At 42.0% G+C, this 27,064-nt stretch overlaps 1 protein-coding gene across 4 annotated transcripts in view; it reads left to right on the plus strand.

Moving 5' to 3' along the window:
• The window catches only part of LOC124797971, a 110,143-nt gene that overhangs the window by 46,435 nt on the left and 36,644 nt on the right, over positions 1-27,064 (plus strand). For all 4 annotated transcript variants that reach the window (XM_047261140.1, XM_047261141.1, XM_047261142.1 and 1 more), the window contains 3 exons: positions 4,678-4,876; positions 5,115-5,561; positions 25,330-25,424. In XM_047261140.1, coding sequence (XP_047117096.1) covers positions 4,678-4,876; positions 5,115-5,561; positions 25,330-25,424 — 741 coding nt within the window. The remainder of the gene's footprint in view (positions 1-4,677; positions 4,877-5,114; positions 5,562-25,329; positions 25,425-27,064) is intronic.

Here is a 27,064-nt window from a genome sequence, read left to right on the forward strand (position 1 = left end):
ATATGTTTAAGAGTAAATTAAAACAAATTTGAGCATTCTATCAGGTCTGAGACTCTAGATATTGCAATTCTTATAAACATCCGTTAAAAAAAAAGAAAAAAAATACATATATATATATATTTTTTTTTTCATAGAAAATATTAATATATTTTAATAGCATCATTTTTATCTTCAAATTTGAATAATAAATAAACTTGCTGCAAAAATTCATGATGTTATCTAAAAGAGTTTTTAAGATAAGCAAATTTAAAGTTTTGAATACAAATTAAACTGACCATTTCCGAAGGTTCAGAAAACGCAAGACATAAAAACTTTAAAAATTTATAAAAAAAAACTAAGAGATACAGCAAAAAAAATTGCAGGTGTTGTCAGGATGGTATTAGAACCATTTGAGCCAAATTTCATGAAAATCTAAGGAGGTGGGTGTAAAATTTATTTTTTATTGGGTGATTTGATATGGAATGACCCAACCCTGTAAAGAGAAGAAAGACAAAAAGAAATTTTCGAAGATGGAGGTGCCAGTGGCCCCCACACTACCAGATTTCCTGTGTTGCGTAAGTGGCAGAGATGGTATTCCCTCTGGTCCCTGGGGCTCCAGATTGCACCACACAACATGTCTCAGAACCTATGAGTGTTGACATCATAACGTCTCAACTGGTGACAGCACCCTGGGACACAACCTCCTTGGTCTTTTCCCACGCTTCAGTACACTGAAAGTATGATTCTTCAGTGGAACTGGTTTTTCCACCACTTGACTGAGCTAAGACATCTCTTAAGCTCCTCCCCTGCTTTCTGCATTGCTGTTCAGGAAATCTGGTTTCCAGCAATGCAGACCTCTGCCCATTGTGGCTACAGGGAATATTTTAAGAATCTTGCTGACTGCGATAGTGTGTAGGATGGAGTTTTCACATATGTTCTGAACTCTGTATATAATGAACTTGTGCCTCTTGATACAACTTTGGAGGCTGTGGCTGTTCGGGTAAGGGCATTTCAGGATTTTACCCTCTGTAATGTTTGTTTCCCTCCCAATTGTGGAGTGCCCCAGTGCATAGGTTTCTCGGCTCCCCCCACCTTTTCTAATCTTGGTGACTTCTGTGCCCATAACCCTTCGTTGGATGGAACATGATCACTGGCTGTGGGAAAGACATTGGAAACTTACTGGCAATCTCGACCTCTGTCTCTTGAATACTGGTGCATCCGCATACTTAATTGATCTTTCTATTTGCAGGCTTGGTCTTCTCCTATCCATCCACTAGTGGATCCATGATGACCTGTATGGTAGTGATCACTTTCCGATCTTCCTGTCTTTCCCTCAGCATCACTCCCCTGGGCACATGCTCAGATGGGCTCTGCACAGTGCTGACTGGTATGCTTTCATCTCCTCTGTCATTCTTAACTCCCCATTACATTGAGGCATTGACATGGCTGTAGAGTGCCACAGCAGCTGACTTAGCAATTCCCTGTTCTTTGGGATAGAAGGAAGATAGTACCTTGGTAGACCATGGAAATTGCTGAGGTCATTAGAGATTGCAGGCAAGCTCTCCAGCTCCATAAGCGGCATCCATTGATGTAGTACCTCACTGCCATTGAATGGCTCTGTGCCTGGGTCTGCCACTTAATAAAATGACAGAAGCAAGAATGGTGGGAATGGTACATTTTAACCTTTGAACCATTCACAGGTTTTAGTAAAGATCTGGCACCACTAGGAATACCAGTCCTCTGCAGGTGTACCTGGTATTTCTTGAACTGTGCTGTTTTCACTGTCGCAGAATATTTGCTCTGCATTATAATTGAGCTTTGTGTCTGAGAACTATCAACCTGCCTTTTGTGTCCATAAACAGAGGGTGTAGTGATTCCACTTACCTTTCACTGCACACCAACTGGAGCTCTAAAATGTTCCATTCAGTGAGTTGGAATTTTTCAATGCCCTATCCCTTTGCCCTGTTACAGCCCCGGGGTCAGACCACATCGACAACTAAATCAGTGGATTGTCAGCGTCATCTGTTTACCATCTCCAATCGTATCTGGAGTGAGGGTGAATTCACTTCCCAGTGGTGAGAAAGCATCATTGTCTTGGTACTGAAACGGGGTATGTGTCCTCTAGAGATAGACAGCTATCGTCCAGTTAGTCTCACCAATATTCTCTGCAAGTTGCTCGAATGCATGGTGAGCCGCTGGCTGTGTTGGCTCCTTGAGCCTCTGGGCCTTCTGGCTCATTCCCAGACTGATTTTTGCCAAGGTTTTTCTGCTGCTGTTAATTTTGTTTGGATTAAGTCTGCCATCTAATCAGCTTCTGACTGACATCAACACCTTATTGCTCTCGTCTTCAACCTACAAAAGGCTTTGAGGCAACATGGTAACACCACATTCTCACTACCTTGCATTAGTGGTGTCACCGGGGCCCACTTCCACTTTTTGTCTAGAACTTCTTGCACACTTTACTTTCTTGGGTTCAAGTTGATGCTTCCCACAGTACCCCACTGCCCCATACCAAAGAGAATGGGGTCTTGCAGGCCTCTGTGTCAAGTGTCCCTCACTTTCGAGAGACCATCAATGGTGTGACAGCAGCTGTGGGGTTTTCTGTGTCACAGTAGTACAGCCGTGTTCTTCCTACTTCATGGTCATTTCCTTTATTTTTGTTCACTGTGAGATATTGAGGACAGTTTGGGGAAAAATTGATGGCACAGATTCATCTCGAAGGTTATGCCATTGTTTTTCGTCCAGATTTTGCATCGAAGCATTTGGTACATTTTAAAATATCTTCGTTTGGAAAATGTAGTTCGCAGACCTGAATACCATTTAAAAAAATAATGGTTAATTAAATGCTCATTCAATTGCATTACATCCGCAGCTCGTGGTCTTGCGGTAGCGTTCTTGCTTCACGCGCAGGGGTCCCTGGTTCGATTCCCGGCGGGGTCAGGGATTTTTGCTGCCTCGAGATGACTGGGTGTTGTGCCATCTTCATCATCATCATTCATCTCCATTACGGTCGGAGGAAGGCAATGGGAAAACCACCTCCGTTAGGACCTTGCCTAGTCAGCGGTGCGGGTCTCCTTCTTTAGGAAGGAAAACCAACTTGAGTCCATTTAAATATTTCCTTTACAGTGAGGGACATAACACTTGTACTCAGCCAGGTGGTGCAGTGGTAAACACACTGATCTCTCATCTGGGAGGGTGATGGTTCAAACCCACATCTGGCCATCCTGAGTTAGATTTTCCATTATTTCCCTAAATCACTTTAGGAAAATGCTGTGATGGTTCCTTTGAAAGGGCATTTCCGACTACCTTCCCCATCCTTCCCTAATCCAATGGGACCAATGACCTCACTGTTTGGTCCCCTCCCCCAAATCAACCAACCAACAATACTTGTACACCATGAAACCTATCACTAAAACTGGGATAGTCTCAAAACCGCAATAAGTGTCACACATGTAGCAACACTATAGATTCACTCATGACCGCACCGTGTGGGAATGCCTATGCATTGTGGCATCACCAAAGACTTAAGACATAATGCTGGGGTTTCTGTAGAGTTGGTTTAGTCAACCCCAATTTACTTGGTGCTGCCTCATCTGAAGCTCCACTTGTAACCCACATCACACTTTCTCACGCTTCTGTCATATCCTTTTTCCCTGTGCACTGCGCCACAACAAACATAGCATAAACAGCTACTTTGCCATGTGGGTCATTTGTCTACTTCCTTCCAGAATAAGTTTCTCTGAACTGAGCAAATGGAGAATTTTCTCTCCAGCATTTCCTGCACCCAATTAATCGTCCTGACCCAAAGCTCTGCTAACATGCTTCCCTCTGCTTCACTGTAACTTCTGTCCACTCCACTTCTTCCCTGTCCAAATCATGTACTGCCTCCTCCCACCAATCTTCTTGTGCCCCCCCCCCCCCCTGCCCTCTGAATCCTTTCTGTATTTTTGAGTAGCCACTGAGCCATGTACTGAAAGACTTACCTTGCTCTATCCCACTATCCCTTCTGTGCCTTGGTGTTCTTCTCCATCCCCTCCCCACCTCCATAAGCCCAGGCAACTGCTTTCATTAATCAGTGTGCATTAGTGTGGTTGTATGAGTGAATGTGTGTAGTTATGCTAGAAAAAGAGCAATTGCTTGAAAGCTAGTGCAAATACTGTTTTCTGCCATATGTTTCTGTGCTCCACATGTCAGTGCTCTATAGGTGATGGATTGTCTTTCCCTTAATTAACTTATTATACATATTCTGTTCTATCTTGCCCTTGCCAGTCAGTCTTGTCCTTTCTGCGCCATCCCCTTCCTCCTTCCCCTTCTCCAATCTCCCGTCAATCCTGTTGGCCATTTCTGATTTCACTTCTGTTCCTCTCATTCTTTTCTCCGTTTTTCCCACTGCCTGCCCTCACCCTTGTCTCCCATTCCTCCACTCCGCCCACCTCTACATCTGCTTCCCCCCCCCCCTCAACCTCCCCCCCTCTCCTTTCCATTCTTCTTTCCTCTCTTCTCATCTTTTGGCCTTCTAAATTGTGACTGAACATAGTTTGTATGGAGTGAACTCAGCATGAACAACCAGCTTAGAATTAACTTGGCGATAAAAAAACGAAATTGGCACGCTTTCAGCAAAACACTATTAACAGTATGTATGTGCCACTGAAAGAAATTTTGTTTTATTCACGGTGTAAATTTATCAAAATTTTTCAGGTCTCACAGTCAGAGAAATCTGAGCTTAGTTCTCAGCCTGTTCTTGCAGAGAAGGAAAGTCCTGGGAAACCAACTGACTCTTCGGGCTCGAATGGAGTAGAAGAAAAAGATGAAACAAATGAGCAACAGTCTTCTTTGTTGCCGACGCCACCTATGCCACACAATTGGTTGGATCCATCCAGAAAACATTTTGAGTCAGGTATATCATATTCCTCTAAGAAATCTCATTCTCAACACTTTTTAAATGTATTAACATGTACAGATACACTTAAACATGCAAATTTAAGCTGTAATTGGTTTGTATGAAATACTGCAGTGGACAGTATGTGCTCTTGTTAGGACGACATACATACTTTATGTAAAAGGGCATGCTTGTCTCTAACAGTAAACTTTGTTTCAGAAAAACCATTTCTAACGAAACCCATGTAATTTTGCAGATGGACCTGGAGATGATGGTGGTGGTGATAAAGCAGCCTCAGAGGTAGCTACCAATCATGAAGGGCAGGATGGGAGTAATCCAGATACTGCAGAAAGGGAGCAGGAAAATAAAAGCAAAATCTTGGCGTACACACAGGAAAATGAACATGAGAGGCCGCCAATATTACCAGAAAAGATATGTTCACCTTTACTGCCAACACCTGTAATGCCAGAAAACTGGTTGGACCCATCAAGATCATCAACTGACAGTAGCTTCACAGCATTTTCTGACAGAGGCCATACAACCCCATTTTTTCAAAGTGAATGTGTTGGTGACGTACCAACTAGTTCGTTTCTTCCAGAAGCTAATATGAACGCTAACATGAATCTGTATGATCATTTTATTCCAGCATCAGATACCGCAAATACAGATCCACTCTATCCTCAAGCCTCATTGTTCCCCAATGGTAAGATTAATTGCACAAGTTTTGTCTAGCTTATAAGAGCTTTGAAGTTTGTTAAAACTTCAATCAGGAATGATTTTACCTGGCTGTAAATTAGGTTTAGTGGCTTTAATACTGAGGTAGTCATGATAAAAATAATGGAACAGATTAAAGTGAGATACCTTGTTAAACTATTTAGAAGAGACTTGCTGATTTTGGTTAATCTGTGCGTATTAACAGGTGAATTGTGTGGTAGAAAGTAGCAAGAGAATAGTAAATTATTTAGAGTTAAATTATTAAAAGTCCAAGAAAAGTTCTTCTCTTTTCACCTCCCACAGTGGGTGTGCAAGTAACCTGCCGGTACTCCCTGCGGGTCAGGGTGTTAGAATAGTCCCGAGGTATTCCTGCCTGTCATACGAGGCAACTAAAAGGAGTTTCACACATTTCGGCCTTTGTGATGGTTCCCTGTAGGGTTTGACCTCCATTCTTCAAAATTTTCCCGAAGATCGAGCCAGTTGGGGAAGGGCGCCTTACACAATGCATCGTGTCCATCGTGCATTGAGATCTTTAGCCCACTTTCTCGTCGTTGCATTGCGGTCCTGCCCATTCTCCATCTCTTGGGCAAGGACACCTTCCTGGGTGCGTTTTTCACCATGCACTATGCAGTGTCGATTTCTGCGTCGACGATGACCATGGACTTCTTTGCACCTGATATCCAGCACGGTAGCCAGTCCGTTGTGGTGGGGCTGCTATGTACTCTGTTGGTTGTAGCCCCCTGACCATGCAGGGATAGCTCTGTTGATGCCTGCACCGTTAACTCCCCACGTATGCCAAGGGATAGATGCCCATCCCCTTGGGGCATCGGGACTCCCAGCAATGGCCATCCTGCCAGGTGGCCTTCACTGTGGTTGAGTGGCGCCCGTGGGGAGGGGACCTGGTCGGAGTGGGTGGCATCAGGGCAGATGACACGTGATGAAGCATAGTCCATCATCTCTTGCTGATGGTGAAACACCAGCAGTCTCTAAGTGATCACGAGCTCAATTCAACGCACAGAAGTACAACCCCAAATAATTCCCCTCCCTGGCTACACAATGGGAGGAATGTCAGGCTAAGGGTGGCAGCGGATCTAATTCGTCCCGGTACATTGTATGTTCGATAGCTGATGGTGAATCTTTCATGATGATGAAGCCTCAGTTTTTTTTTGAGAGAGATGGAGGGCATGTCCAAAATGAGATCTGGATCAGTCTTGATCAAAACAGCATCCCCTGCCCAGTCACAGGAGTTACTCCTTTGTGATAAGCTGGGGAGGGAGGGGGGTTTCTGTAACCATCATGCCCCATAAGAGCTTAAATATGGTCCTGGATATCATATTTCACAGAGACCTTCTTTTGCAGTCCGACGAAGAGCTGCACGCCAATTTAGAGCGACGGGGTGTACATTTCATCCAAAATGTCCACCAGGGTCCGAAGGATAATCAGGTTGCCACTGGTGCCTTCATCTTGGCTTGTGAGGGTGATACATTGCTCGAGAAGGTCAGGGTGATGGTCTACTGGTGTGATGTGAAGCCCTATATCCCTCCCCCGATGCGGTGCTTTAACAGGGTGTATACGACCCGGGACAACTGGGAGATCCAGGAAAAACCCGGGAATTTTTTCATCCGGGAGAAAACCCGGGAATTGTTTAGAATTCCGGGAATTTTTCATTGTTTTAGTTTTCAGTTAAATTTTTGTGATTTTGACTGGTAAGAACCAATACTGTAACAAAGGATATTATTGTATCTCACTATTGCAGAATACTACTGCAGCAACAAAACATGAACGAGAGAAAAAAACAACGAAAATAAAACTTAAGTTGCAAAGGAAATCCGCCGTATATAACAACAAAACACATTGCTCGTACAAGCTTCTGCCAACATCAAAGAGTGTCAAAGGCTTTAGGAAGACTATGCAATGCTTCATAACAACAAATTGCCTCCGATGAGCGTGACGTGACAACTGTTTAAATTAGATTCGTTTGAGCAGTTGCGGGCGGGCTCTTGCGCATGCGCAGTTGAGTCACGTAGGAGTAGTACCTTCTTTTGCTTCTGGTTACAGGAAGTATGGCTGGGCGCCACTACTTAATATTGGCCTGGTTCGGAAATATAGTAAATCTGGGGCTGATGCCCAGAGCAGTCTTGAGTTGTGGTGGGGAGATGGGTCATCACCACGTGACCTGTGTTTACGTTCAGTGATTTTGTTGCTTCCTCTTCGTTTATTGCTCTCACATTAAATGATAACAAACGGATTTTTGCGTCCGGGAGTTATCAGATGAATTACGGAAGGCTAAAATATGTTATTAGTTTAGATTTTCCACCTTCTTGACAGTCAAGCATTAATTTCCTTGCAGAACAATGAAGTTATTTTTGTCGGCTTTCTAAAGAGATTTGGCTTTCATTAATCTTTCTGCTGAGGCAGTCAATTTATTTGAAACGAAGTGTTTAATTTCACACTATTGGCTAGTTTCAACTGTTAATTGCATTTCAAGTGCACGTATGGCATTATGCCATAATAAAGAACCAAACATGAGATAATACAGTACTGGTACTCCAAGAAAATTTACCTACGAATCTGGACATACGAATGTGCATTTTAAGCCGAATTACGCATTTTAGTATGGTTCACGAAATTCCGATGCTCTTGAAGTATCCTCTGATGTCTTGTTTCTTTTATGACATAATGTAAGATCTTTTAATGTTTTACACGTACGAACATATGGGCTTCCTACGTCATCGTAGCTGCGTAAACGCGGTGATGCCTGTTATCTGGGGCTATCTTCCAACTGCTGAAACGAAACTATTTCTAACAGGTCGGAGGAAACTATTGCGAATGGTGGTTTGAAAAGTTCTACATTCAAACCAAATTTCCTTTTACGCAAGATGAACTGTGTGCGAGAATGTATGGTGAATTTCTTAAATCACAAAGCGTTTGACTCTCATTTAAAAATCAACTCTTCGAGGACGACCATTTAGAAGAATTTCAAGCCCAGAAGATCAGACATTTATGTCATTATTAAAAATTTTACTGGCACATTTGTGTGATGTATCGTAAAAGTGTACACGCGCTAAAAAGATCAACATTATATGTGGAAGCTCAGATTCTCTTCCAGCTTTAATTTAAACCATTAATTTTTCTTATTTGTGTGTTCGTGCCTCTATTGGCTGACTACATCACGTGTCCTATGCTGCCATCAGCTGGCGAGATCACGTGACATGAGCTATGACTGGTTCACAAAAGCGCATCACAATCTCGATTTCAATGTTTTCGGAAAGTGACATGCGGTGTTCAGTGGAATTAAAATTTATACCTTCGTGATACAGAAATAAGCAGAGTACATGTTGCTGCACATCGAAGGTCTTTCAAAACGTGTTTTTCCCCTCGTGAGTTTCATTTTCTAAAGTGCCAGGAAATTCTACGTCCGTATATAAAACCGTAAACATTCAAAGGATTGATGAGTTTTACAGTGCCGAGGAAGAGTATACTGTCACTTAGCACGGAAAAAGTGTATTTTCACCCGGGAGAAAGTGTTTTTTTAACCGGGAAATCCGGGAAAAATCCAGGAATTTTTTTTCCTTGTCCACGTATACACCCTGTTTAAGTGCTGGAAGTTTGGCCATATGTCTTCCTGCTGTACTTCCAATGTCGCATGCCGAGATTGCAGAGGCCCATCACATCCCAATACTCCAGGTGCCCAGCCTCCCATCCGTGTCAACTGCAGAGAGCAACATTCGCCTTGCTCACCTGACTCCAGTATTCTCCAGAAAGAAAGGAAAATCTTGGAGTACAAGACACTGGATAGACTGATCTACACAAAGGATAATAGAACATTTGAACGCCCGAGCCGGAAGGCTACACCTGCCCCTTTGATGGTGGGGTCATTTCCCTCCCTGTTGCTCCTGCACCACCTACTTCGGGAGCAACATCACCCCCCCCCCCCCCCTCCCAACCATCCAACCATCGGGGAAGTCCGTCCCCACTTCTAAGCCAGAGAAGCGTAAGTCTTCTTCGGCTTCAATCGCTAGGAAGGGGTCCCTTGGGTCACTCCCTCCCCAAGTTTCTTCTAGTGGGAAAGACGACACCAGCCAGTGGCTGAAGAGCCCAAAAGCAGCTGGTCGTAGGGCTTCATGCTCATCCTCAGTCCTGGAGACTGAGCCAGTGAAGTCCTCCCAGCCGGGGAAACCCAAGGAGCAGCGAGAGAAATCCAAAAAGAAAACCCTTAAGACCAAGGAAATTGCATTGACACCCACACCACCGCTACCTACAAGCTCTGCGACTGAGGATAGGGTGGAGATTTTGGCATCCGCTGAGGAGCCAGACCCTCAGACACAATGGATATAGACTGCTCAGGCAATAAATGGGTGGCAGCAGGTGACTCTGAGGCGTAAACTGCCTCATTGAATGTTCCATGCCTTCCCAGTCTCACGATGTCATCCTCCAGTGGAATTGCGGCGGTTTTTTCCACCGCCTGGCTGAGCTACGGCAACTATTACGCTTTACACCTGCTATCTGCATTGCCCTCCAGGAAACCTGGTTCCCGGAACTGTGGACCCCTGCCCTCCGCAGCCATAAGAAATATTACAGGAACCGTAGCGACTATAATAGTGTGTCAGGTGGAGTTGGCGTTTGTCCTAAATTAGGTCTGTAGTGAACATGTGCCCCTTCAAACCACTCTTGAAGCTGTGGCTGTCAGAATAAGGACGACACAGGAAAGAACTGTCTGCAATGTATATCTTCCTCCAGATGGTGCAGTACTCCTGAATGTATTAGCTGCACTGATTGATCATTCCTTAAACCTTTCCTGCTTCTGGGAGATTTTAATGCCCATAACCCATTGTGGGTGTACCATGCACACTGGCCGAGGCAGAGATGTCGGAACTTTACTGTCGCAATTCGACCTCTGCCTCTTATATACTGGGACCGCCACACATTTCAGTGTGGCTCATGGTAGTTACTCAGCCATTGATTTATCAATTTGCAGCCCAGGACTTCTCCCATCTATCCACTGGAGAGCATATGATGACCTGTGTGGCAGTGATCACTTCCCCATCTTCCTGTCACAGCCCCAGTGTCAGGTACATGGACACCTGCCCAGATGAGCTTTTAACAAGGTGAACTGGGGAACTTTCACCTCTGCTATCACCGCTGAATCTCCCCCACACAGTAACATAGATGCGATGGTTGAGCAGGTGACTAGCACAATTGTTTCTGCAGCAGAAAGTGAGATCTCTCACTCTTTAGGGTGCCAGAGGTGTAAGACAGTTCCTTGGTGGTCGCCGGAAGTCACTGAAGCATTAAGGAGCGTCGGCGAGCTGTGCAGCAGCATAAGCGGCACCCTTCTCTGGAGCACCTCATAACCTTTAAACAGCTCTGTGCCCTTGTTCGCTACCTTATCAAACAATGGAAGGAGGAGTGTTGGGAGAGATAAGTCTCCATCATTGGGTGCTACACGTCACCTTCCCAAGACTGGGCAAAGATCAAATGTCTTTTTGGGTACCAGGCCTCAACAGCTGTCCCCGGTGTTACCATAAATGGCGAGTTATGTACCGACGCGAACGCAATTGCTGAGCACTTTGTTGCTGAGCACTTTGCTCGAGCCTCTGCATCGGAGAATTACCCCAGAGCCTTTCGCACACTCAAACGACGGCTGGAAGGGAACGTCCTCTCATTCACTACACGCTGCGGTGAATCCTATAATGCCCCATTTACAGAGTGGGAGCACCTGAGTGCCCTGGCACATTGCCCCGACACAGCTCCTGGCCTGATCAGATCCACAGCCAGATGATTAAACATCTCTCATCTGACTATAAGTGACATCTTCGCGTCATTTTCAACCGGATTTGGTACGATGGCGTCTTTCCATCACAATGGCGGGAGAGCACCATTATCCTGGTGCTCAAAACTGGTTAAAACCCACTTGATGTGGATAGCTATCGGCCCATCGGCCTCACCAATGTTCTGTGTAAGCTGCTGGAATGTATGGTATGTCGGCGGTTGGGTTGGGGCCTGGAGTCACGTGGCTTGTTGGCTCCATGTTGGGGCGGCTTCCGCCACGGTCACTCTACCACTGATAATCTTGTGTCCATCGAGTCTGCCATCTGAACAGCGTTTTCCAGATGGCAACACATAATTGGCCGTTTTTTTTTTTTTTACTTACGTAAAGCATACGACATGGCTTGGCAATATCATACCCTTGCCACATTGTATGAGTGGGGTCTTCGGAGACCACTCCTGATTTTTATCCAAAACTTCCTGTCGTTCCGTACTTTCCGTGTCCAAGTTGGTTTCTCCCATAGTTCCATCAATATCCAGGAGAATGAAGTCCCGCAGGGTTCTGTATTGAGTGTGTCTCTATTTTTAGTGGCCATTAACGGTCTAGCAGCAGATGTCGGGCCCTCCGTCTCACCTTCTCTCTATGCAGACAACTTCTGCATTTTGTACTGCTGCTCCAGTACTGTTGTTGCTTAGCGGCACCTCCAGGGAGCCATCCACAAGGCACAGTCATGGGCTCTAGCCCGTGGCTTCCAGTTTTCAGCCGCAAAGTTGTGTGTCGTGCACTTCTGTCGGTGTCATATCCAGAACCTGCACTTAACCTTAATGACGATCCACTCACTGTAGTGGATACACATCAATTCCTAGGGCTGGTTTTCAATGCTCGATTGACTTGGCTCCCTCATCTTTGTCAGCTCAAGCAGAAGTGCTGGCAGCACGTTAATGCCCTCCGTTGCCTTAGCAACACCAGTTGGGGTGCAACACCAGTTGCTGTACGCTGCTGCAGTCTAGAGCCCTTGTCCAATCCCGAATTGACTATGGGAGTGTGGTTTATGGTTCGACAGCGCCTTCAGCATTGCATTTACTTGACCCTGTGCACCACTGTGGGGTTCGATTAGCGACAGGAGCTTTTAGGACAAGTCTGGTGACCAGCGTAGTGGTGGAGGCTGGTGTCCCTCCACTACAGATCAGAGGTGCGCAACTGCTTGCCAGTTACACAGCACACATTCATAGTTCCCCTGAGCATCTGAAGTACCGTCTCCTTTCCCGCACGTGGCTGTCCATCTCCCGCATTGGCGGCCCAGATTGGGGCTAACGATTACGTTTCATGTGTGGTCCCTCCGAATTGGAGTCCTTCCCTTTACCACCTCTGCTTGTGGTCTGTTCATGTACGCCTCCATGGTGTACACCTGGGCCGCAGCTTCACTGGACCTTTTGCATGGTCCTAAGGACTCTGTTAACCCTACCACTCTCCACTGTCTCTTCCTCTCGATTGTTGACATGTTCTGGGGCTCTGAAGTGGTTTACACCGATGGCTCAATGGCTGATGTTCACGTAGGCTTTGCATATATTCATGGAGGACATAAGAGCAGCACTCCTTGCCAGTTGGCTGCAGTGTTTTCACTGCAGAGCTGGCAGCCATATCTCATGCTCTGGCGAGTCATTTCTGCTGTGTACTCATTGAGCAGCTTACAAGCTATCGACTAGTGCTACCCTCGTCACCCTCTGGTAATGTCCATTCCCTAGTCCATCTATGCCCTGGAACAGTCCCGCCGTTCCGTGGTGTTTGTGTGGACCCCAGGACACATCGGAATCCTTGGTAACGAACTTGCCGACAGGCTGGCCAAACAGGTGACACGGAATCCGCTTCTGGAGATAGGCATCTCCGAAGCTGACCTGTGTTCTGTCTTACACCACAGAGTTTTCCAGCTTTGGGAGACAGAATGGCATAACAGCACGCACAACAAACTGCGTGTAATTAAGGAGATTATGAATGTGTGGAAGTCTTCCATGCAGGGCTCTCGCAGGGAATCAGTTGTCCTCTGCCAGCTCCTCATTGACTGTACGTGTCTAACGCACGGTTACCTACTTTGTCATGAGGACCCACAGTGTCGCTGTGGCTCCCAAATGACAGTCATCCACCTCTTGCTGGACTGCCCACTTACAGCCGCTCTGCAGCTGACTTTTAACTTTCCCAGCACCCTGCCCTCGATGTTAGGTGACAATGCCTTCACATGATCTTTAGTTTTACGTTTTATCCGTGAAAGTGGGTTTTATACTTCTATGTAGGTTTTAACGCATGTCCTTTGTACCTCTTTGTCCTCCACCCTAATGCTTTTAGGGTGGAGGTTTTAATGTGTTGCAGAGTGACTGGCTTTCCCTTTTTATTCTCGTGGTTGGCCAGCTGCTGTAATCTGCTTCCATGTTTTACTGTCTTCTGTTTCTAGTGTCTGTCTGTTGTTTTCTTGTCCTCTTTTGTTCCTTTTAGTGTTCGTAGCCTTCCCTTTGTTCTTGTGGCTTTTCCTTTCTTTCTGTTTTGTGTTATATGTTTCGTCCGTTTTATTCTCACACTTGTGGCATTGTTTTACTGGGAACAAGGGACCAATGACCTCGTTGTTTGGTCCCTTCTGCCTTTAAACCATCCAACCAGTAACCTGCCTGCCGTAAGAGATGTTTTACTGCATTTCAGGGCTGGCGATTCTGGATTTGGTTTGTGTGCCTTTCTTGCTGTAATTGGTTAATGATGAACCAGACCTTAAATCTGTTTTATTTTGTTCACAAGTCAAATTTCCGTTCTGCTGTATAAACATCTGACATATTAAGGGAGAGTAGGTGTCTCTCTTTCAAATAACTTGCAGTAAATGACCTTGATGAAACATGTATTACTGTGCAAACCAAACTGGTAACCTGGCCAAGGTGACACTACTCTCATCGTAATGTCCCAGAAGCAAGGAGGGAAGGAAGCAATGGCATATGCTCCGTACTATCACAAATGGAGTGCTTCAAAGCCCAAGAGTGAGGGCAGGTAGTGGAAATGGGAGGAAAGAATGAGAGGAAAAGAAGTGAGTGCAGAAATGGCCAAGGGGATGGTGGGGAGAGTGGAGAAGGGTAAGGAGGCAGGGGATAGTGCAGAAAGTACAAGTGGGACAGGGAAGGGCAAGAAAGAACAGGATATGTACAATATGTAAATTAAGGGAAAGGCAACCAGTCACCTATAGAGGACTGATGTGTGGAGCTCAGAATGCCACTGAGTGAAGTGCCACTTTAGAGCAAGAACAGAATGTACAAAATTTCTCACACTGGATGCTCATGACACTTCGCTGGCAGTATGCGTAAAACTACCTTACTCTGTGAAATCACTATTTTCCACAGTGATGACTGTTCATTCATCTGCTGTTTGACATGTATGATAATGCTGGCTTCGTGTTCAAATCTGTGGCAACTGAGTTTATTGTATTTTCAGTTTCCTCATCTGTCACAGACTCTCCCCACCATTAGGCCTGACACACCTTTTCTGGCATGATAACATAGCCTTTAAAGTCTTCATATGTCACAACACTAAAAACTAATATCGCAGTTGCAAAAGCAGTTGGCTTGCATGGCCTAGTGGTCAGCATTTTTAACATAGTGAGGACGACTGCAAAGCTGTTTGAACATAAAAACAGTGAAATTGATGTACAAGTCATTGGAGTAGTGTTACGTGAAAAGGCTAGTACCGGACAAGAGCATCAGCAGGGTGTTTTTTTTTTTTTTTTTCAGGGAGGGGATTGGTTGTTAGAGAGTGAAATTCTTGCATAGTGACAATGGGTCTTGTTCTTTGAGAGAGTCCAGACAAGTTTTATGGGAGTTAGATTTAGATGGTATGGAAGCAGTGAGAACCATGTTGCTGGTTGAATAAAGAAGAGTTGAGTGATACTTCTTAATTAATGCCAAAAGTTTATTTTTCATTGTCTCGGGGTATTCTTAATTTTTTCCTGACCATTTATACATGGTAATCATAAGTTCTCTGTTACAGTCAGAGAGGAGAAAAGATCACTAAAGGAAACTTTGCATTCACAACAATGAAACATTTATCTGGAACTGTTGCAAAACATGTCATTCACAGTGGAGTGTATATGGAAATTGAATAATGACTTGTTCATACAGGCACCTTTTAAATCAAATTACACGTATGAAATACTTCTTCTCAGAGTTGCTTAGTTAGTCTGTAAGTCCTGTTCCGTGTGACAATAGCTGTGAAGTTTTTGCAGTGATGGTGTTCTTCATGTTGTTCATAATACTGCAGAAATTGCTGTCTAATAGGACATCTATCTAGATCAGCAATGAAATATTTGTGTGCATCTGACTTTTTCTCCTTTGGTGCAGATACTTGGACCTCTTCCATTTGGCTGATGCTTTTGTTGTGTGTCACCGTACCTAGTGCAAGCATTTTGATGTAACACTACTTCAGTGATGACCGAGCAAGGTGACGCAGTGGTTAGCACACTGGACTTGCATTCGGGAGGACGACGGCTCAATCCCACCCCCGGCCATCCTGATCTAGGTTTTCCGTGATTTCCCTAAATCGCTCCATGCAAATGCCGGGATGGTTCCTCTGAAAGGGCATGGCCAACTTCCTTCCCCGTCCTTCCCTGATCCGATGAGATCGATGACCTTGCAGTTTGGTCTCTTCCCACAACCAACCCGACTACTTCAGTGACTTTTGCATGCTTTGCTGCTTTTATATCTGAGAAGCTATCCAGTTGGCCTTAAAAGCCTGAGTGAACCTCCTTCCAGCCTTGGCCATTAGGGGGAAAAAAGAAAGAAAAAGGGTTGCAAGGGTCACTGGAAATGGGACCTGGGGCATCAGTGTTACTAATGAAAAACACTATCATTGGACAACATGTTCAGCTTGCTTTACTTGTGGTGACAGTTGCTATTAATGTTGCAACCATAGAAGCCTGGAGACACTGTATCACACCAAAACATCTGTGATGGACAAGGAAACTGAAAAGTAGGAAAATTGGTTGCCATTGTGTACCTCCTTCCTTAATTTGCACACCATTGATTTACGTAACCTTTGCTTGTTTCCTTGCACCTTGCATTATTTGTCAGACCTTCCTCGTTGTCAGTCAAATAGCATTAACTGCAAATTATTGCAGTTTCCTGTCGAGGTAGTCTCTGTGATCACTTTTTGTGGACCACTTTCCACACTAGCACTGCCGGGTAACAGTGTGCTCTACTTCGAACTGGAATATGACTCTACTTGGTCAGGTGACCAAGTTAGTTCCTGCTATGGCTGGGTTACCACTTCGCCTTGCTGAGCGGTTGTATCAATAATGTGTTTAATAAAGAAGAAATAGTTTTTGCATCCAAAAACTTGCCCTTTATGTTGATTAAATTATAGTTTCTGTTGCTAATGAGAATAAAGTGTTATTTATATTTGTATTAAAATTATTGAGTAAAATGGCCCAAATTTAGTCAGAAAGCATTTGATTGTGCCTTATTTTTAGAAAATTGTGAGCAAGTTCTTTTATGTGACTTGTATGTTGGAGATGTGGACGCCTTCTTGTGCTACTACTATCTGTTCAAATTTTGTCATTTACCGTCATTTCACTGCTGAGTGTAGCGTAAAAAAGTTATAACCAAACCTACCTCTGTATTTACGCAATTTGCTCGGGGTTTGTTAGTATAAAATATTTTATTATATTTGTGCTTCAGTATGGACATTGTCTTTATCAGCTTTTGTATAATTCATTATTTCATTTTAAATACAGATCTTTCAGAAACAGAAATAATATGTGGTGCACTAGAAAATATATTAGGCTCACATCGGAATGTCAATCTAATCTGGAGTATGTAATGTGATGTGATCTTTTCAATGAGGATCTCTGTAGTAATTAACAGCACAAAAATGGACCCTGCTCTACTTAGATAATTTTTTTCCATAATTAGTGAAGTATCTACAGAAATTCTTAAACATAAAAAGTTTAAATTGCATGTTTCAGTCAACAGATGCAAGAAAATGAGACTCCCAATGAATACCAATGTAACAAGTATGTGAATCAATTTTCTTCAACCTAGAAACCCATTCAGCAACAGTACATGGTCATCACTCCACACTAAGCACGAGTATAGTAATCAAAACAGTTGAGCAGGCATTCAAAGAAGTATTTTTGTGTGTAGAGAGAGTTTTGGAATAATGCTGGTTAGAAGTTATTCTTATAGATTTCATATCTCATCATAGTGGTTGGAAGGTTGTGTTTTTATTAAGGTGTTTTAAAAGTAATGGTACTGCTTAATTAAGAGTCAAAGTATGAGGCATATTAAGAAATTAAGGCCTGTGGTTTATTTTAAATGTTTGTAGCTCAGAACAAAGTTGCACAGATAGAAGTGCTATCTACTATTTGTTCGTGAAGTTATTGTTTGACTATGGGTGAAAGCAAATAATGCTTTCAAAAACTGTTGCTCCTATGAATTGCAAAGTGCTAGCTGTAAGTAGATCTACAGCTGCTCAAATTCAATAGGAGTTGTGCCTTACTTATAGGTCTACAGTAATCAGCAAAGGAGAAATTGTGATGTTTGAAATTTATAAGTGGATGTACAAATGTGGATGATGAAGAGTGCATTGGCAAGCCCACTGTCCATACAAATGAAATTATGCATCAGGTGTGCCAGAAACTGTGATCTGATTGACAGTTGATGATCTGGGTGATGAATTTTCTCATGTATGTTGCACCACTATTTACATAGTTTTCAAGGAACACAACTTCTACTGAATAATATGTGCAAAGTATGTTAAGTGGAGAGATGTTTTTGGAATAATATTAATAAGATGGACATGATTTGTTTTATCATATTCTTACTGGCATGAGGTGTGGGTTTCATATGCCAACACATGTTCTAAACTACATTCGTTGCAATGATGCCATTCAATGTCATCTAAAGAAAAATAGTTCAAGCTATGCCCTTATCCAAGTTGAAAAATGATGGCTACTGTTTCTGGGACAAAAAGTGTGTTCTTCTGGTTGATTTAACAAAATGAGGTTCAGTACTTTCTAAAACAACAAAAGCTTTTTCGTCGAATATAGATGTATATATGTGACAGCATACACTTACTAGGGATTTTCCGGGGCTCATATTTCGGGTTCTATTGGTGATAAAAAGTTATGGTCAAGTCTTTTGGATATGCCTTGGACTAGGGGCCATTTGTACACCCAGCAGAAGTATCATCTTACTGTTAACTATCCTACAGTACAGGACTGGAGTTTGGACGTTACACACTTCCTCCAGCTTAGGTAAATGGAACAAATTGGATGGTTCTTTTTGCAGTAGATGTGGTCTACAGTCTACCATAAGGGGCTTATGCTGGCACCATTTAATTGATGGGCAGTTCCTGAGAAAACCCGGAAAACATGTTTTTGGGCACAAAAACCAAGTTGTGGATTCCAAGACGCTGTCACAGCAAATCGCTGAAATTTTTGCAACATATTCCTAAGTTCCAAGTCCCAAACAGCCAGAATATTTTCTTCAAATCTTTATCCATTTCTGAGATACAGAGGTTTGAAGTTACCCTACTTGTAAAATACACACACAAAATCCAGTGTAGGGGAAAACGTAGTTCATAAAGTGATGTAGTGTGGAGAAATATGCTGCAAAGTGTCTCCGTTATTCATCAGAAACTATTGCAAACTCTGTGTGGTACTGAAAAACATGTAAAAGTTTTATAGTTTGCACAGTTTAAATTCTCGTAAGTGAACTATCGAAATGTTACAGACCTATAAAGTTCTTTTCATATGAGTGACCTCCTGTAGCAGGGAAGGAAGGGAACGAGCTGAAAAATGCTCCTATCAGAAGGGGGGAAAAAATCATCCTGTGTATTAAAAGACTCTGACTAAAAAGTGAGGTACTAGCTGCCTCGTTGAACTTTCCTCAGCATCATTAAAAAATTTCCCACAAATTAAGTTGTGTGAACACATTCACACATTTTTACGCCAAGAGAGGAGACAATGGCAGTGCGAAAAAGATGGAAAAGTAATGTCGGTTGGTTATAATTAAAGTGCAGCTACTCATAGAGGTCCAGTGTGGGCTGTAATAATTGCGTTGCAGCAAAAATTGGTAAATATTCTAATGTCTTAATGCGGAACAGGTTTATGCTGGAAAAAAGTTTTAGTTTTGGCCACCATGTGCAAATCTGGCACTGTGGATGTCAGAAAGGCACACAGATATGTTTCCATATGTAATGGATGACGATTGGGATTTAGGTAGAGAAGATCAAACAGGTGATAAAGTCATAATGTCGATTTTATTATTAATTGGGCCTTACACAATTTGTTCAGTATGAGCATTGGAGACGTCGACAAAATGCTGTATAGCTCCAGATTTGCACTTGGTGGCCAAAATTGGCACTAATTTTTGCAGTGTAAATCAGAGCCACATTAACATATTATCATATCTATCAAATTTTGCTGCCATACGATAATTGCAGCCCACACTACACTGGACCTTTGCGAGTACACACACTTTAATTGTAACCAACTTCTAAATATTGGGCGATTGCGGACGTTGGTTGTGGCATAGAAAAAGTGAAGGAGACAATGACAGTGTGAAAGAAAGAGATGGGGACAGTAGTAGTGGAACATAGTTGACAATGACGGAACCGTGTTAGGATAAGAGTGAAGCAGACAGTGTCAGTGGGAGAGGAATGAAGAGAAGGAGAAGTGGAAGTGGGTGAGAGCATAATGAGTCAGCCTTTGACAATGCCAAAGAGGAAGAGAGAGGTAGTGACTGTGCGAAGAGACAGCAGTGATACGGAATGAATGAGATAGAAGAAGGGAGAGAGAGCAAGAGGGAGACAGTGACAGTGAGAAGAGACATTATTAATAGGACAGATTGAAGGAGATTGTGGCTTCTGGGTTGAATGAGAGACACTGGACAAGTGGGACTAGATGAGTAAGTGCGATTTAACAGTGATGGACTAATGGTTTGAGCAAGTTACAGCTTGTGGGAGTGAGAGAACAATTGCATGTAAAAAAAAGCACATATATGTTCACATGCCAAAATTTTTTAAACATGCTGAAGAAGGTAGAATGATTCAGCTGGTACCTTAATTTTCGGTCAGAGCATTTTAATAGATGGGAACATACTTATCATTTTTGTGCTCTGATGGGAGTATTTTTCTGCATGTTGGTTTATGAACGAACAGCTGTTTCCAATACCCTTCGTATATTAGTGAAGGAGATTTACGCTGAAATATCAGTACCAGTGAGGATAATGGAATATGTTAAGACACAATAGTCACTAACAATAAACTAAAGAAAAGGTGTGGGGGAACACTTTTACAGGTTATGATGTGATGAAAACTGCTATCTTTAGACTGAATTTCCTGTAATGTTTCCAAAGAACGTCACGGCAAGACTGTACTCCTTCATGCCTCCATTTCTGTGCATTTCTACAGTTACAAACAGCTTAGTAACATAAATGGATAAAGAATGTACTTACTAAATGGTGGATGGAGAAATATAAAAGTTATTGAAATGTACAAGCTTTCAGTTAGTGGCTCCTCCTCGTGGCAGAAGGGTTGAAGATAAAAGAAGAGGGAAGATGAAGGGCTGGTGAGGTTTAGAAAGTGGGGAGAGGTACGGAAAAGTCGCCCAGAACTCTTGGTCGGGGAGACACTGAACGGGATGAGGGATGGCGGTTATCATTGAAACAACCAGCTTTTGTTTATATTAATTTTAATTGTCACCCTGTTTAACCTCACTATTAAAACTGCTCAAAATGCATGATTTCTCGGATAACCAATTTTCAGTTTTTTATTCCTATTATCTCCTGTAATAAATGCAGAAATCAAACAAAGATTCAAAAATTTTGACACACTGTCGCAGCCTGCAGCTGCCTCAGTAGCGGATGTTGCTACTGATAAGAACTGGGCGTGGCAGGAAGTAGCGCCCCGATAAACCGCAATGGCGGCGCCGGATGCAGGGGAAGTCTTGTACACTGCACGTACAAGCGTACCTTTAGTTACGCCACGTGGCAACAGGAACATTGTTTCAGCAGTGCTGTACCAATTCTTATGCCATGTATTTGCTGTTCATTTCTGTTGGCTGTGTTATTAAAATAGCACTGGCCGCTTTCCCATTTTCTATAAAATGCGGTATTCCAAACCAGTGCAATATGGATAAAAATTACTCCTTTTCTAAAAGGGTTAATTTAAAAACGAAAAATTCTAACATTACAGTTCTGTCTAATTGATATTTCATTTTTTTAATTCAGTTATTAGTAAAAAATATGAAACGCCTGTTATAACCAAGACCAAACAAATAATGAAAAATACCAATTATTCATAACTAAAATACTGATATCAATTTTAACTGGTCAGTTTTTTCCATCCCTAGGAACTATACTGAATGAAATTTGAAAAGTTGAGACATTAAAGGTGGAAAATAGGGCAATAAGTAGGACACAGAAATTACTGAAAAACATCATACAACAGTTAATTAGAGTGGAAAGCTAAGTGCATTATACATGGTAGACATGTGAGGAGGGGGGATAGAGAGGTTAGAAAATGAAATATATAGAAAACTGAAAGGGAGTGAAGAAAATGAATAATTACTGACTGAGACCAAAGAAATTAACATAAATTTAGACCAGGTGGATGGTGAGATCCAAGCACATATTGTAATACCATTTGCCACTTGCAGAGTTTTGAGAAACTGGTGGCAGGAGAAAGCACCCAGATGGCACTTAACAGTGAAATAGGCACAAAGGTCATGACTGTCATGTTGTAGAGCACAACATTGCAAAATATTTATGTTGCCAGTATACAACCTGTCTCTATGCCCACTCATTTGAACTGATGACTTGGTTAACAAAGGGTAGTATAGGTAGCAGTAGGAGGGTGTGTAGGACAAATCTTACAGTGGGGGTTGTCACAGAAGTAGGAGCTACTGTCTCTGAAAGCTTGCACATTTCCATAACTTTTATTTTTTTCTTCTGGCACCATTTGGTGAATAGATTTCTTATCTAACCAATAAATTACATTATTTTCAAAAATTATTTATTTGTTTGTATTCTGACTGATGATAAATATGAATATAATTACAATCTTTCGCAATTGTGTAGTGAGCTATTTTGTAATACTCTCTCTGTGAAAAATATGACAACATAATTGTTTTTACATTTATTTTAAGCTTCTTATTTACAAGAAAAATTCATTTCAGAAAACTGTAGTATTGTGTATAGATAGATGTAGTAGCCACTGTTTCCCTTCAGGAGGTGAGAGGGCAATACTGCCAATAGTCACCAGTAGGTACTGGGAGATGAAGGAGCTTGCACAGGATAGATTAGCATGGACAGCTGCATCAAACCAGTCTCAGGACTGAAGACCACAACAACAACAACAACAGGTCCTTCCTTGTGGAGAAAAGAGGTATAGGATGGAAAAGGTTAAAATGAAGTGTAGATATTACTCAGATCCCACTTTTTGTGAGAATGACGGAGGCAAAGATGAAAGGGAGGTGCCGACACCTCTTTCCTCTCTGAAGGATGAACTAATATTTCTGAAAATTTGTATATTTTTGTGAACTTTTATGTATGGGTCAGTAGTACTAAGTACTAAATATTTTCTCTCCTGAAAATGCTGACCAGCAGTCCTGTTTTACAATGCTATTAATAACCAGTGGTTTAGTTAGTGGTACAACTTCAGATATAGAGGACAAATGTCACATGGAGGACTTCATGGCTAATTATTGCATTTTTCTCTGAAATGAAGAATGGGTAGTTTCCATGGGGAGGGGGGGGGGGGTCTTCAGGGAACACATTCATGATGTGAGCCATACTTTGGTTGGATGTTTGAGCTGTTGTTCCATCTTGTTGGAATACTTCATACAGCTTACACTGTTTAAGGTGTAATTGAAAAATACGCTTCAACACTTGGTGAAAATGCGACACAGCAATATCATCAAATAAATTTCTAGTGTGCATATCCACTGCTTTATAGGAGTGATGATTTTCAATGTACGATGCAACGGAGTCCCATGCTTTCAGCATTTCTCTTATTGCACTTGAAGATTGCTGCTTTGCTGTTTCCTCCTCCTCCTCCTCCTCCTCCTCCCTACTGTGAAGAACTACTCTTCTCCACTTCCTGCTGCGAAACACACTGCCACACTGCAACTTCATAAGCTCTTCAGTGGTCATTTCTTGTCTGTGATCTGCCACAAGCTCATCGATATCATTGTTACCCATTTCTAGTCCCATGCTCTTGACCAAAGACACAGTCTCATTGACAAGTTCTACAGGTACTGACTCAGATGCCTCAGTCACATTTGTCAATACACTCAGGCCAAAGCTTCTTCCAAGCAGAAGTGAGAGTTCTCTTGCTAATCCTGTCCCACACCTTCTCGATCATCTTGACGCTGGCAATGATGTTGAAGTGGTATTTTCAAAACTCTCTCAGAGTGAGATTGGTAGCTTAAGTCAACTCAAAGCAATGCTCAGAGTGCTTTAGTGTAGCACTTTTTAAAGTTGGAAATAATCTGCTGGTCCATAGACTGGAGTAACAGAGAGTGTTGGGAGACTGTAATTGGATCTTGATGAATTGAAATTCTTCAAAAAAGTGCTCTTGTAGAGCTGGAGAAAGGGCAAGTGTGTTGTCCATAATAAGCGAGACGTGACGTGACATGACGCGACGCAGATTCATCTCGAGCAAATATTTTTTCACCCGAGGACCAAACACTTCACTGATCGAATAACAAAGAAAGATCACATGTCACACAAGCCTTGTTGTTGGACCCCAACATCACATTTAACCTGCTCTTCTGAACTTTAGTCAGTAGAAGTTATGTTTCAAGAAATGAGTAAAACTTCATAAACGTTGTGCAATCACGTAATTGTCAGATTTGTTCAACAAATAATGCTGCACAGTTTTTCCTCGGAACAGATTTATCCTTAAAAGTTATAATTGATGATGGTATCAACCAGCACTTCCTTTCATGTACTATTTTCCGGTGTAGTCATTCTATATTCTATGGTTGTATGCCAGTGTTGTGTAAGAGCATGTGTTCTGTATTGGTAAAAGCTCTTGTTCTCTGGTTGTAGCCATGCTTTCACTGCATTAATTTCATCATCATCATCATCATCATCATCATTCGGATGAGGCAGTGATGTCCAAGCCAATTTGGCGATGGGTACTTTGGTTCAGAGACATGTGTGTGGGTGTGCATTGTCATATTTGAGCAAGATTCTCAGTGCTCGTCAGACTTATAACCCCGGAAATGGTTCAGGAGTTTCTTCAGTCTTCAGATACGCCGCAAAATTAATGGTTAATGCTTTTGGCAACACATCCCCAAGGATGGCACCATCGCTCTCCCAAACGACAATCATCATGGCTTTACCAGCAAAAATGGCTCCAACAGTTCAAATGAAATGGCTTTTCTTGTTGTCTGTTGTGAGCATTTGTGAAACCCATCTTGAGCAGACTGTTGGCTATCTAAGAGTCTAAGTCATTGCACATGCATTTCCACTGCTCACAGATAGTGTCAGGACTGGTGACTTTGGCAGGATGTCCCAACTGTGGCTGACACGGAGTTCAGTAACCATATTCCCTGGCTATTTATTCTCTCTACCCACCACCCAACAGTACTCCTATTAACTGTATCATAACTCTACACAAACTTTTATGGATGTTCACCATAGTTTCTTTTTCTGCAACAAACAATTCAAACGCAGCAAGTTACTTGTAATGAGTGTCTTCCGTAGACACCATTTTGAGGGTTCATATGGTCATCCATCTGTTGGAATTGTTTGAAACTTTGTTCACACACAGAAGAAACATCAGAGTTAAACCGCCAAAAGGGAATTTTCCTATATGTATAAACAACTATAAAAATAAATAAATAGTTACATTATTTATTGAATGACTGTCCTATATTGTAACTGTGATCATTTTTGTGCAATACTTCTTTATTGTTTCATGCTTTGTTTTAGTAGTTGTGTATGTCTTGTTTCAGATAATAGTCAGTCACAGAATAATTCAACATTTGACCCCTATGCCGAATATAATGATCAGTCCATGCAGGAAAGGAATTTCAAGGCAAAAAGCAATGTGAGTAGACTTTACAGTCATCAAAGAAACTTCATGCTACAGATTTTAACGTGCCTGTCATACAAGTGACTATCTTATACATAGATAATGATAGCTGCTATATAGTTGACAAATATGGTGATACTAGCCTAATGCCTGCTGCTTTGCTTGTGTAGGCTGTATGGTCTAATTATAATTAAGGCCATAGAAGCATGCCCTTTTCCGAGTGTAATTCTGACCAACAAGCAATTCTGTTAGCTGGATTCAGAGGTCTTTGTTATTGCAGTGGTATTTTCGTAGAAACTTTCATTCCCTAACACAGATTTCTTTATTTCTAACCAAAATAACAAAATACTTTCATGATATTCATCCCCTATACCACCCTCTTTTGCGGGAATATTCAGAAACACTGAAACTCACATTTTTTAAAACTTTCTGATCAAGAAATGAAATACAAATTTTATCGAAGCAGCCTTAAAAATGCTTTAATTGTTAGTTCTTCAATAACGATTTGTTTTTTAAAAAGTCGCCCACTATTTCATCCCCTTAGGAGTTATATTTTCAAAAATGAGTGAAACATGTTTTTTAATTTTTTTTGTTTCTGACTGAGAAACCAAATAATTGTCATAGTTCTAGTTTCAGAATTATCTTAATAGCTACATTTTTCAAAAATCCTTTCATCCCCTATTTCATCTCCTTAAGTTAGAGATTTTGAAAAGTCACTTCTAAAATTATGCCTACAGTTAAGATCAATGCCTCCCCAAATTTCAAATTTCTGTCTTTCGTGGTTTGGGCTGGGCAGTGAAGAGTCAGTGAATCAATCAGGACATTTATGTATATGGACAAGTCATTTACATATGTATTCTGTACAACTCGAGTCTTGTTCATGTTTTAGGTAATGAATTTAAGAAATTGCTTTTTGCATGTTAGAGATGCATTTTAGACTTAAGTTGCCACACAAATGAGACTTCCGTGTTGCATTTTTGTAAATGATAACAATCTGTTGGTTTGAATCACGCATCCCAAGCATATCACTTCAATTTTTTTTAAAACGTGTTTTTACCTTACTTTACGACAAAAACATACTGATCTTGGAAAGGTTCAAAATGACCAAAACTGTAGGGTAAAAAGTGCAAAGTGATTATTTGTACACCATTCTCTATGCAACTGTGTTATGTTTGACAGCTGAGTGTTTAAATGTGAGACTAAAAAGAGTGATAGAATGATGGATCCCTTGTCAACCCAGGAAACACTGTACTTGTTAAAAATTCTTGGCACTTATTGCACCTGTAGCAGTTCCAGGTAGTCATTACACTAACCCTTTCTCATATAGTTAGTCCGTGCATGGTAAGCATGAGCACATAAATGCTTTGTAGGGCTAGGCCTAATAAAGTTTCGTGACAGTAGTAACTGTAAAAATTCATGTGCAACTTCTGATGTTCTTTCAGGATTTAGGGAAGACTTGATAAAATGTTTGTAAAGAACAGCTACATTTGTACCACATACAGTGTTTATTAACCACAGTTTTGTGTTTAAAGTGAGCATTGGCCTGTAACTCGTTTTTTAGTGTATCTAATATTTTACTTCATGTGATGTCTTGATGTTCATGCAGATGATGATGAGATTTCTGTTATGGTCTGTATGTTTTTCAGTTTTATGTA

This window comes from Schistocerca piceifrons, chromosome 5 (genome assembly GCF_021461385.2).
Source record: "Schistocerca piceifrons isolate TAMUIC-IGC-003096 chromosome 5, iqSchPice1.1, whole genome shotgun sequence".
In the NCBI taxonomy this organism is placed as follows: Eukaryota; Metazoa; Arthropoda; class Insecta; order Orthoptera; family Acrididae; genus Schistocerca; species Schistocerca piceifrons.